Source organism: Otolemur garnettii, unplaced genomic scaffold (assembly GCF_000181295.1).
Source record: "Otolemur garnettii isolate 467f Iridium unplaced genomic scaffold, OtoGar3 scaffold00194, whole genome shotgun sequence".
NCBI lineage: Eukaryota > Metazoa > Chordata > Mammalia > Primates > Galagidae > Otolemur > Otolemur garnettii.
The window spans coordinates 507,727-520,961 of NW_003852589.1; the positions used below are offsets into that span (position 1 = coordinate 507,727).

General features: G+C 40.2%; 1 protein-coding gene across 5 annotated transcripts in view; it reads left to right on the forward strand.

The window, feature by feature from the left end:
* Positions 1 to 13,235, forward strand: part of TJP1 (tight junction protein 1) — a 100,245-nt gene that overhangs the window by 76,253 nt on the left and 10,757 nt on the right. For 3 of the 5 annotated variants that reach the window (XM_023507614.1, XM_012812194.2, XM_023507615.1), the window contains exons 16-24: positions 199 to 281; positions 885 to 1,095; positions 1,391 to 1,491; positions 4,851 to 5,201; positions 5,523 to 5,762; positions 6,404 to 7,267; positions 7,420 to 7,517; positions 8,860 to 9,087; positions 11,364 to 11,524. In XM_023507614.1, coding sequence (XP_023363382.1) covers positions 199 to 281; positions 885 to 1,095; positions 1,391 to 1,491; positions 4,851 to 5,201; positions 5,523 to 5,762; positions 6,404 to 7,267; positions 7,420 to 7,517; positions 8,860 to 9,087; positions 11,364 to 11,524 — 2,337 coding nt within the window. The remainder of the gene's footprint in view (positions 1 to 198; positions 282 to 884; positions 1,096 to 1,390; positions 1,492 to 4,850; positions 5,202 to 5,522; positions 5,763 to 6,403; positions 7,268 to 7,419; positions 7,518 to 8,859; positions 9,088 to 11,363; positions 11,525 to 13,235) is intronic. The other 2 variants (XM_023507616.1, XM_023507617.1) reach the window with 1 other exon arrangement.

Consider the following 13,235-nt stretch of genomic DNA (forward strand, 5'->3'; position numbering starts at 1 on the left):
TAATAGCGTTTTTTGGGGAAGGGGGGGTGCTACTGACCTCTAGTGGGTAAAGTTTAAAAATGTTGCTGTAAACTGGCCACAGCACAGCTCCTACAAGTATTGTCCAGCCCATTATGTCAGTGGTAACCAGTAGTTGAGACGCTGTGATCTAACCAATGATAACTTGATATTTTATTTTTGTCCTAACTTGATAAATAGAAAGTGAACCACGAGATGCTGGAACTGACCAACGTAGCTCTGGCATTATTCGTCTTCATACAATAAAGCAAATTATAGATCAAGTAAGTTATTAAATGTTGACCTACTTTGTTATAAGCTGTTATTATTGTGTTTTTGAGTGAGGTGGGATGTGGTTAACTCGAAAGTAGAAGGTAGTTTCTCTGAGATTATTACTGATAGAGCATAAGAAAATTAAGCCCTTAACGAAAGGTGTTTTAGTCACTTTCAAGGGAATAGTTACTACAGGCATCCAAAGATTTTTCATTGCCACAAAAAAGTATATTGTGTTCAGATGTAATTAACAGACCATTGATAAATATTAAGTACAATTGAGCTTGCACTTTGACATTTATATGCATAGGAAATATAGCAGGAACATTAAGTTATTATATTTTCACTTCTAGCTGAACACAGATAATTCTGTCAGCTTGCTTGCAAATATTGGAGCTAAAGTCTAAAGTGAGCAAGTTAAAAACTTTTTAGATATTGAGTTAGACATTGTATCGAATTAACTTCTGATTACAATTTTATAACATGTGTCCCAACACATCTGAACACAATTAAAGGTCTTCTACCATTGAAATGTAGTATAGACTTTGACTTTTTCTGAAAGTGATGATTCTTAATGATTTCTCCTATCTTTATATATGTTTTTATGTCTCCAGGACAAACATGCTTTATTAGATGTAACACCAAATGCAGTCGATCGTCTTAATTATGCCCAGTGGTATCCAATTGTTGTATTCCTTAACCCTGATTCTAAGCAAGGTGTGAAAACGATGAGAATGAGATTATGTCCAGAGTCTCGGAAAAGTGCCAGGAAATTATATGAGCGATCTCATAAACTTCGTAAAAATAACCACCATCTTTTCACAAGTGAGTATTTGAAGGCTTTCTTTCAGCTTCAGATGTCTGGGTAACAATATGTAGGCAAAAATGTGCTGGTCAAATACTAAAACTTACGTGACCTTTACTTGGGACGCGTCCCGTTGTGTTAACAGCTACTGTCCAGTTAAAAGACAATGTGCAGTGCCAAAATAGAAGTCCCACGGGCTTGCGTGTTTAAATACCATCTTTTCAGTATGAGGATTGAGCTCTAAGCAGACTTGAGTGAATTATTCTCTGCTTTTGGTGGTATTCTAACTGTAAAACTGTATTGTCAATTTTTCAGCTACCATTAACTTAAATTCAATGAATGACGGTTGGTACGGTGCACTGAAAGAGGCAATTCAGCAGCAGCAGAACCAGCTGGTCTGGGTTTCTGAGGGCAAGGTAAGGCATTGTCTATGACTTCTCTGACATCTTCATTAAATTGTACAACTGAACAGATGCCTTTGAGTTACTGTTTTCTTATTTGATCAATTTATCAGAGTAATTTGGGGGAGTCAGCTGTTGGGGTTATGAAAGTTGTTTCAGCTCTTTGCTCTGCTCACGTATTATCACTCCAGTAGAATTTTCTCTTAAAGAATTCTCAAATTATAGTGAAAAGCAGATTGCGTTCTAACTGTGCCTCTATTTGGCTGTGGAATGAGGACTTTGAACCTGGCTTCAGTTTACTTCTCTGAAAATTAGGGGATTTGGGTGGCCTAGATGAGTGTCTCCCAGACTGCCGTCCTCCACACACTCAAGACAAGACTTGCTGTGAGAGAAAAGCCGCTCTGAAGGCGAGCAGTGGTAGGGGCTCTGCAGACCCTCATCCCTGGAGGAGGATCACGTGCATTGACAGGCTCTAAGAAGTCTGAAGAGTCGAAAAATTTACTTCATTTAGCATTTCCTCACATTCTACCTAGAGAATTCGTTATTTAGTCAGCTCCTGTTAACATTCTTGTAGCAGCTTGCTGGGAAATACTGAACAAAGCAATAGATCCTTTATGGCTTAGAATTTTGATTTTATGTACTTCTAAATGGCCAGTTTTAAAAGAACTGCTTTTTGTTGTCAGTCTTTCTCGTTTTATAGCAATCTTTGATGAGAAAAGTCTGTTTATTTTGTTTGCAGAGTTAATTGTTTTTCTCAAAGTACACCATTGAAGTGATCTGTGTATTTAATGTTTTTTACCTTCAGATGACTGAAATATTTATAAGCTTTAGTTGTTCAGGAAGATTGAGAATGTCTCGTTTTTTATTTGTTTTGTGTTTCCTCGTGGGTTTGATTTTCATTGTGTTTTGCCCCTGCACGTGGCCACCCCATCCCCCACCCCCTGCGCCTGGCTGTGGCTACAGATGCTCTGGCAGTGCACGCTGCATGCTTAAGACCACTGTGCCCCTCCTCACCCAGAAACAGCCTCTGCAAGAGGAGATGCTAAATGTCTACATCTAGAGGTAGTGTCTGCCGTTCTCACCTGTACTGATGCGTCAGAACCATGGTATTTCTCATTATGTACCAGTTTGGGGGTGGACCGTGCATATGAGATCATAAGGCCATTCTGAATAATTGACATGTCAGCAGAGACACTAGTAGGAAAACCAATGTGGAAAAAAACATTACACCAGTTAACAGCAACACACAGTATTACTCATGTTTACTTGTGGCACTTGAGAAAAGGGACTGGAATCTTTCTTGTACTTAACCTTCTATAACAGCACAGCTCCGTTGACCACTTTTGTAGGTAGAATGTTAATAGCTTACACTAGTGAATTCTTAAATTAGTCTACTAATGTCTCCAAATTCACAAAGTATGCATGCCTACCTACCTGACAGGGTTTTTTAAATGCATAAATCTTAATTTTCTATAATTTCTCTATGTGAGATTATTGTTCCTCCATTTGCTTGATTTTTTTTGGTTTGTTTGTTCGTTTTGGCGGTTTTTGCCTGGGGCTGGGTTTCAACCCACCACCTCTGGCATATGAGGCTGGCACACTACTCCTTTGAGCCACAGGTGCCACCCCCCTTTGCTTGATTTTAAAATAAAGGTCTAAATTCCTTAACTTCTTATGTAAGGAAAAGTAGGTCATTTATTAGACTGGATTGATATATTTTGTAAATCAGAAGAAGTTGTTACAACTTAAATCAAGCTTATCTTCCTGGCCCCTTTCATTCAAGTGTATCTTATCAGAATAGCTGACTGTTAAAACCACTTTATTTTTCATAGACTTTCCTGAGCTAACTACTTTGACTTTATTGCTAGGAGTGGTTTTATTGGTTTTTTTTTTTTTTTTTTACGAGATCTGACACAGTATTCTGTGGTCCCCGCTAAACCCAGAAAAGTCATCCTGCAGCTTTCTTAACTGTAGATGTACCATTTCCTGCTTCAGAGCAGCCATGGTTCTTGCTCACTTCTGCATTTCAGATCATCTACGAAAGCTAGATGAATTAGGGAGTCCCAAGGCATTCTTCCCCAGGCTTTAAATATTTCCCTGGATGGCTACTGGATTATAGTCTTCCAGAATCTTCTTGGAAAGTTAAAGCAGATAGCAAGACAGCTTATCTCCTGTAGCAGTCATTGTAGAGTTCAGAAGCCACTGAGACTAGTGAGAGAGAGACTAGTGAGAAACTGCTTTCACAGAGCAGAACCCTGGGATTCTCATTCTTCCCAGCCTAGCAGGTGCTCTACTAAGTACCAGAGCACAGGGAGGCCTGACACCCTACTCTTTCTTATCAGAAAGGCAGTACTCAGAGTCAGACTCTTGCAGAGCCATGCACGGGACTGCGTGGAAAGCTCCATTTGGGCAGCTTAACTCCTGCAACCACGCTGCTGGTGCAGCAGCCCTACAGAGCCACACCAAGCCTGCTTGGTAACAGCAGTGCATCTTCCTGGGAAACAGAAGCCCTTTGTTCATCCTTTCGTGCATGCTGAAGTGGAAGAGATGTTTTCTGGATTCCAGATCCTTTGGTTTTCCTTCCTAATTGGGCACAGTGTCTAGTGTGATCTTCAGGTATTAGTTTCAAACTAGGATCCAGTGACAACTTGTTGATTGCAACTGAGTAGCCATTTTTCCTTCAAATACGTCTCACTTTCTTCCTGATCAACTCTATGATCAGCATAGACTGTTAGAAACTAACTGAGCTCTTACTTGTGCTGAAAAAGTATAACTGCGTTTTCCCTCTCCATCCATTGGATCCTGCGTCTGTGAAACATAATAAAGAAAAAATTTCTTCTTAATTTAATGGAGCAACCACCACATAGTGATGATTTTCCATTGTTTCATAATAGCTTAAAGGGCCAGATAACTAACTTTTTAGAAAGTTGTTTTCTAAGTCTGAATATATTAGCTCTTATTCTGCTTGAACTGTGGAGTCATAATTATTCTCACGTGCGGTGTTCTGTCAGTGTGTCCTTGTTTCTGTGAGCTTGAGTTGGTAACATTCTCCCTCTTAACTTTGCTTTGGGCTGAAAACCTGAGTAGGGCCAAGTTTACGTCTTCATTGTCTTCTGGGGCTAGGCCCTAGAGTCCAGCTTTGTCCTGGCTGCCCAGCCCTGTTTCATCATCCATGCCCTTCAGATCTCAAGGGATGCTTTGTGTGTCTGCATGTGTGCTTGTAAAATCTTCTTGACCTTTCCTCGCCAAAAGTTTCAAAAAATAGATGTGATTTTTCCAAAGAAAAATATTCTTTTCAAACTCCCTTATAAAATAAAGGCCATCTCTTAAAGGACTGCTGAATAAAATTTTTAATTTACTTTTATTTGACCCAGGCGGATGGTGCTACAAGTGATGACCTTGATTTGCATGACGATCGTCTGTCCTACCTGTCAGCCCCAGGTAGTGAATACTCAATGTATAGCACGGACAGTAGACACACTTCTGACTATGAAGACACAGATACAGAAGGCGGGGCCTACACTGATCAAGAACTAGATGAAACTCTTAATGATGAGGTTGGGACTCCCCCGGAGTCTGCCATTACAAGGTCCTCTGAGCCTGTAAGAGAGGACTCCTCTGGAATGCATCATGAAAACCAAACATATCCTCCTTACTCACCACAAGCGCAGCCACAGCCAGTTCATAGAATAGACTCCCCTGGATTTAAGACAGCCTCTCAACAGGTAAGCAGCAAGCATTCAACGTTTTGTAGTTAGAGATGCATTATTAAATTTTAGAACATGGTGACTGAGTTTATTTTGTCCTCTCTCCAGATTAAGAATTAATCTTTAATTTTAATTTGTGAGTACCAAGGACTTAATTCTAAATTTTGTGTGTTTGTCTTACACAATGATATACTGTATTTATTTTAAAAATTAGGACACGAGGTCATAGTTTTGTCATTCAGCACATTAAAATGTATGTCTGCCAATCACTATTAATTGAAGTGGGAAGTTAGCAGTAAACAGAAACACTATATTTAAAATATTTTAAACACTTCACAGAAAGCAGAAGCCTCATCTCCAGTCCCTTACCTTTCGCCTGAAACACACCCAGCGTCATCAGCCCCTGCTGTTAACCATAATGTCAGTTTGAGTAAGGTCAGACTGGAGGAGCCCACTCCGGCTCCTTCCGCCTCTCACTCACCACAAACTGACTCTTTAAGAGCACCACGTGCTGAGGCAGCTCACATAATGCTAAGGGACCAAGTGCCGTCATTGCCGCCGCATGCAGAGCCAGCAAAGGTACCCGTGCCACAGTGCCACTCGTCTGTCGCTCTCCATCAATCTAGCAGTGACCGTTTTGCTGTGCCCTTTGAGTGTTTCTTTTGCTTTTTTTTTTTTTACTGTGGTCTTACACACCCTAGTGCTCTCAAATCAATACAAATCATTTCACTGTTGCAGTTTGCATGGCTTCCAGTGGTATACTGATTGAGAACAGGCCTTTGAATTGAGATTTGTGCTTAATATTTTTGTTTTATTTTTATTTTTGGTTTTCTGTACTTTCCAGAATTTCTTAATGTGTATTTGGGGACCTATCATAAACCTTATTTATGTTCATATGAATTACGGTGTTCATAGATTTTCTTTAGGATTTTTATTTTCAGTGTCAGAATCAAATAGAATCAATAGTTTAGCATATTAATTTCTACTAAATTCAATAATTATCTTTAACTCTCTATTCATTTAGTACATGCTGAAATACAAAAGCACTTTTCTGCATTATAAAATTTGAGCTTTCATTTACTCTAGCTTTTTCTACTAATCGTGTCTATCCTGGTAATAAGTGGTGAAACATACCATTTTTACATGTTAAATCATAGTGTAATAAAGTAGACTAGAATTAAAATCAAGTCTTTGTCCTTAAATGTGAATTTTTTATACAGGCATATAGAAAGGATCCATATCCTGAAGAAATGATGAGACAGAATCATGTTTTGAAACAGCCACCTGTTGGTCACCCAGGGCAGAGGCCAGACAGAGACCCTAATCTGACCTATGAACCCCAAATCCCATATGTAGAGAAACAAGCCAGCAGAGACTTTGAGCAGCCCTCATACAGATACGACTCCTCGAGCTACCCAGACCAGTTTGCTCGAAACTACGAGCATCATGTGCGCTATGAGGATCGCGTCCCTGCGTATGAGGAACAGTGGTCATACTGTGATGACAGACAGTCATCCTACCCGCCTCGGCCTTCTTTTGATAATCAACACCCTCGAGACCTCGACTCCAGACAGCATCCTGAAGAGTCCTCAGAACAAGGGTATTTCCCACGCTTTGAAGAGCCAACCTATGACGGTAGACCACGTTACGAACAGCCACCTAGAACTTCCGCAGGACGCCATGACGAGCAGCCGACTCCTGGATATGATGTGCACAGCAGATACAGAGCAGAAGCACAGCCCTACCCCTCAGCAGGTCCTAAGTCATCTGAACCCAAGCAGTATTTTGAGCCGTATCCACGGAGCTATGAGCAAGTCCCATCGCCAGGGTTTGCCCCTAAAGCAGGCCACTATGACTCTCACCACAGTGCTGTGGTTCCTCCTCTGGTACCTTCATCTCAACATAAGCCAGAAACTCTGCCTTCAAACACCAAGCCGCTGCCTCCACCCCCATCTCTGACTGAAGACGAGGAAGACCCCGCGATGAAGCCACAGTCTGTGCTCACCAGAGTTAAAATGTTTGAAAACAAAAGGTCTGCATCACTGGAGACCAAGAAGGATGTGAACGACACTGCCAGTTTTAAGGTAAAAGGTCTCTACTACTTGGGATGTGTGTGTAGACACACTAAGCGCAGAGCAGTTCACACTGCTGCTTAGCTTTCCCCTCCCCACCCCATAAATGAAGTCTGTTTTGTAATTATCTGTTCCTTGGGTTTCTTTCTCTTATTTTTCTGCAGCCTCCAGAAGTAACATCTAAACCACCAAGTGTTCCCATCATTGGTTCCAAACCCACTCCTCAGAATCAATTCAGTGAGCATGACAAAACTCTGTACAGGTTAGTACACTGGGGATCTGACCCTCTTAGTCAATGAGAAAGCCTTTTACTATATTAGTAGAAGAGAGGTATGAAATAGGGAGAAGACGCTAGTCCATCCTTTAATAAAAATTACCAGCTCTCTTAATTAAAACAGTGGTCTTAGGAAAAAAATTGAGCTTTATTATAACTTCTGTAACCAATCTTTGGACTGGGCATGTGGCTCATGCCTGTAATCCCAGCACTCTGGGAGGCTGAGGCAGATGGATTGCTTAAATCTAGGACTTCCAGACCAGCCTAAGCAAGAGTAAGACACCCCCACCCCACCCCTGGTCTCTATTAAAATAGAAAAGCTAGCCAACTGTTGTGGCAGGTGCCTGTAGTCCCAGCTACTCAGAGGGCAAGGCGAGAGCATCCCTTTAGCCTAGGAGTTTGAGGTTACTGTGAGCTATGTCACCATGGCAATCTACCCAGAGTGTCAGAGGAAGACTCTGTCTCAAAAAAAAAGAAGGAAAAGAAAAAAAATCTTTGCTGTACTTAAACCAATAAACAAAGCTTTTGAAAAGATATTTTTATAGCAAATGGTTAAAATTTTTAAAGCTCTGACATTTATATTATGTTTTTTTAGATTAAAAATTGCTTTTAGTCATGTGAACTCTTCGTTCTTAGGGACGAGGAAACAGACCCAGATTGGTTAAAATAGCTAAAATTAATCATTTAGTGAGTACACACAAGGTGCTCGCCATTGTTCTGAGCATATCTGCACAGAGAGTCTGCTGTTTTCTACATTTTAAAAAGGCACTCAGCTCAGAGTAAGCAGCTTACAGAACTTAGAGCTTGGGGAGAGACTGGCCAGCTGTGTCAGTCTGTGGTCTCACCCAGGGCCTCATCTCACTGCTGATAAGTGACACACAGACTGTATTTGAATACAGTTGTTCTGCCTAACCAGTGCTTTATTTGCTGAATATAGATTGCAGTTGTGATAAAGAGGAGAACTGCTGTTCAGTAATCAATGCTTAATGACCTCCTTTCTTCCTCATCTGCTTTCTGTGCCTTCTAGAACTTGGTACTGTATAAAGTCTGTCACTTACTGTTGCTGGCATCGCTGTAGATGTACTTTGAGAAGTTTTATCTTGGTTACATTCCCCTTTCTCTTTCTCATGAACTAACTTTCTGTGAGGCCCCTAACCAGATAGGCATTGAGCTTACTAAACTGTGCTAAAAAAATCCCATCAGTTAGAAGGGGGTTAGAGGACGCAGGACCATTTTGCTGTGATGTCACTGCACTCTACCGAGGGTGGCAAAGTGAGACTCTTGTCTCTTAAAAAAAACGTTGTTCCATTTGCCATTCATTATCTGTCAGAATCCCAGAACCTCAGAAACCTCAGCCGAAGCCACCTGAAGACATTGTCCGATCAAATCATTATGACCCTGAGGAGGATGAAGAGTACTACCGAAAACAGCTCTCGTACTTTGACCGGAGAAGCTTCGAGAGCAAGCCTCCTGCACACATTCCTGCCAGCCACGTCCCAGAGCCTGCCAGACCAGCTCATTCTCAGAGTCAATCAAATTTTCCTAGTTACTCTTCAAAGTAAGTTATTTCACCTTTTAAAACTAAGATGCAGCATAGATTGGATTGCACAAGTGGAGCTAGTCACATGAAGCTCAATGTTGAGGGAAAGAGTTAGGTTAGTACGTGATTTCTGTAAGCTCCAGTGCTTTAGCACTGTACATACGTTTTAGTTCTAGAATCTGTTTGTTTTTTGTTCTTAACTCTGATATCAGATGCATAAAGGTATTGTATTTGAAGAGATATGAAAATCAAAAGTGTTTTTGACAAAAGAATATAAATTAAAGACCTTGATTTTCAGGTGGACCATCAGAGTCACTCTACTTCTGTGCCCGTACTTCAGGATGGTTCTTTTCTTTCTTTTCTGCTTTTATTTTAATATAAAAGCAGATTAAGGAGGACACTGAGGGAAATACTAAATAGGTTTTTTTTAAGGAAATAAAGAACTTATGTATTATTGAAGCTTAAGGGGACTTTAGAGATTTCTGGTACAGTTTTATATATAAGGAAACTAAGGTTGGGTGAGGTAAAATGTCAGGGCAGAGCTGGACTGAACCCCAAGTTTCTTAACTCCCAGTCATCTTTTCCCTGATCTTTGCCGCTCCCTTCTGTTTAGACGCCTCCTGGGTTCTGTGTTGGCTCTCTCTTGTTCTGCCTGCATGGGTTTATGACTCCTGCTGGTTCTGTTTCTGTGGCTGGACCCTGACTGAGAGAATTTGGTACTGATAGTTCATCATAAACCCAGATAGATACAGGTTAGGTTTATACCTCATCAGAAAAAAAAACTCCACAAGAACAAAAACAAATGGGGATTTGTCAAAAGGAATTAATCTACACAATCGTGGGGGCTGCCTAAGGAAGTCGTAAGTTAGAGGGCAGGTGGTCAGGAAGGGTCCGGTGCTGTCGGAGAGACCCTGAGCCCTGGGAAGGCCTCAGTTCTCTTTCATGGGCAGGGCTAAGTTACTGTATTTTATCTGTTGTTAATTTCCTTAGCTAAATGAGAGTCAGTGATATGTTCTTTTATAGACTAGATATGCTCAAGTGGTGGATGTTTTTTTAAAATGACATTTGAGTTCCATTTGCTGCAAATTTACGTAGTTAGATTGACCGTTTTCTTTCATTTTTTTATTGCACTTGCTTTGCCCTCACCTAGATATCTTGGCTCTTACACTAGCTATGACTACTTGAAAAGGAACGTCAAGTGGTAAGACTGGCATTATTGTGAGGCTGTTACATAAGGTGTCCCTCACTGTGGCACTGGCATTATGTGCACTTTCAGGTTTTAATGTCATCTTTAAATGCTTAATCTAAGTGCATTAAAGCAAAATAATCATCAGACTGGACTTCTTCAAGAATAGTCACCTATGAAAATGAGCGTGCCTTGTTAACGTGTACGTCATTGTTTGTGCACATAAAGCCAGTGTGGATTTGGCTCTGCAGTAAGGTTTAGATGGCAGTGTTGCAATTATGGGTCTATTTGAAAGATTCTTTTGTGTGAATTTTATGTGTTACATATTAACAATCGGCAATCTGAAAAAATAAGCATATGTGGCACAATTTGACTTAAATGAGCCTTGTAAAATGAAGCAGTTTCTGCTACTCTAGCAGTCATTAAACAAAATAAAAATGGATCTGGTAAATCAAGGGCAAGTTTTAAAGTAAAAGAAGTCAAGTTTTCTTAGTTTTACTGGAACACAGCTATGACCATTTGTTTATTTTCTGTGGTTGCTTTGGGGCTATACCAGCATAGTTTGAATAATTATGACAAAGACTTGTGGCCCAAAAAGCTGAAAACATTTACTGTCTGGCCCTTCTATGAAAACATTTGATAACTCCTGATCTGTGACATCATATTTTATGGTGCTCAAGTACAACAGATGCCAAGGCTTCGTACCTTAGATACAAAATCAGAAGTGGGTCTAAGGAAGATTTGTGCCTAAATACTTTTCCAAAACATTTGCAAGATTTTCTTAAATCTTCCAGCTATTACTTATTTTGTATAAAAAAACACAATCAAATATGAAAAGTATACCCAAAATTTCATCTGCCTTTTGGTTGCCATCTTTTGGATGTTTTACTAATATTCTTAGTATTTGTGCTGTCTGGATATTTCTTGTGCTGATGACTGATTGGGTTTGTTTGTATATTCTGGTAAAGTAGCTCTGTATACTCACGAACATGTGAAATTTCTAGATGTTTTCTGTTTTGAAATTTAGAGGCACATAGAAGAATGAGAACTTGTGTTGTGCATGCGCGTCCATTTTTCACATGTTGGCAACTTCTTCATTTCTTACCAGGGGAAAGCCGCCTGAAGCTGATGCGGCCGACAGGCGCTACGACCCAGTCCAGGCCACTCCCCCGCCCCCTCCACTGCCCTCACAGTACACCCAGCCGCCTCAGCTGTCAGCTGTCAGCAGCTCCTCCCTCCACGCGCATTCCAAGGGAGCACATAGTGAAGGTAGGAGGTTAGAACTTGACATTATTACTGTAATACAGTAAGAATTATGAAGCTAAATTCATACAGTTTCTAAGCAAAATGGATTTTACTTTATAAAAGAGTATGCGCTTGAAACTTTCAAAAGTTTCTTTCTTAGCAAAAACTAAGAATTTTGTTAAAAATACATTTCCTGGGCAGCACCTGTGGCTCAAAGGAGTAGGGCACGGGCCCCATATACTGGAGGTGGCGGGTTCAAACCCAGCCAGGCCCAAAACTGCAAAATAAAATAAAATTTCCTGGCTGGGTACGGTGGTTCATACCTGTAAGCCTAAGCACTCTGGGAGTCGGAGGTGGGTGGATCACTTGAGCTCAGAAGTTCAAGACCAGCCTGAGCAAGAGTGAGACCCCATCTCTACTAAAAATAAATAATTAGCTAGACATTGTGGTTGGAGCTACTCGGGAAGCTGAGACAGGAGGATCACTGGAACCCAGGAGTTTCAGGTTGCTGTGACTGAGGCTGACCCTTGGTGCTCTAGTCTGGGGCAACAGAGTGAGACTCTGCCTCAAAACAAAACAAAATGAATCACCCAAAAGTACATTTCCTGTTTTTATGACCAAGACCATTATATTTACAAGCTCTTAGCTAAGTAGATTTTAATCTGTTTCATTAACATAGATCAATTTTATACCAATCTCTAAATCTTCTGGAAGTGGTATTTGCTTACCAATATTTCTAAATTTAAATATTTGAATGACGGTTTATAAAAATGACTATTTCATCTTCACACATGGGCATCAGAAAGCCATAAAGTTTCACATAAAATGTGTCCTGGAACATCTTGCCATTTGTATTTACATTCCTTGGTAACATCTCAGCAAGGTAGGTAACACATAGCTCTACTTATACTTGATTCATTTTAATAGAATATTTTACCATGAGAATATACCCCAGTTTATCCATTCTCCTGCTGACAGACATTTCCCAGTACAAACACAGTCCTAACTTACCCAGGAGTCAGATTTGAGGGTATATAAATCTTCAACCAGACCTATAGTTCGGATTGACTTGTATTAAGATTGTTTTCACAGTCATGTCTCTAGGCAAAGACAGTTTTAATTCTTACTTTCCACTCTTTTTTTTTTTAATTAAATAGTAACTGTGTACACTGATGCATTTATAGGGTACAGTGTACCAATTTGATATACAATGTGAAATGCTTACATTGAACATCCATCACCTCGCTTTACTTATTTGTTGTGATAAGATTCTGTGATGTGGGGTGATCTTACTGGAGTTAGATTATATCTCAGAGTGGTTTTGATTTACATTTCTCTGATGATTAAGGATGATGAGCGTTTTTTCATGTGTTCATAGGCCATGAGCCTGTCTTTATCAGAGAAGTTTCTGTTCAAGTCTCTTACACACATAGAAATGGGGTTATCTGTTCTTTTCTTGTTGATTAGTTTGAGTTCTCTGTGGATTCTAGTTTTCAGACCTTTGTCCAAAGCATAACCTGCAGAAATCTTCTCCCATTCTGAAGGTTGTCTGTTTGCTTTACTTACTGTGCTCTTGGCTATGCAGAGGCTTTTTGCTGGGATCAGATCCCAGTAATGTATTTTTTTGGTGTCGCTTCAATTGCCTGAGGGGATCCTTCTCATAAAATATATTCTCCCAGGCCAATTTCCTCACACTCTCTTCTAATATTTTTATAGTTTCATGTCTACACTTAAG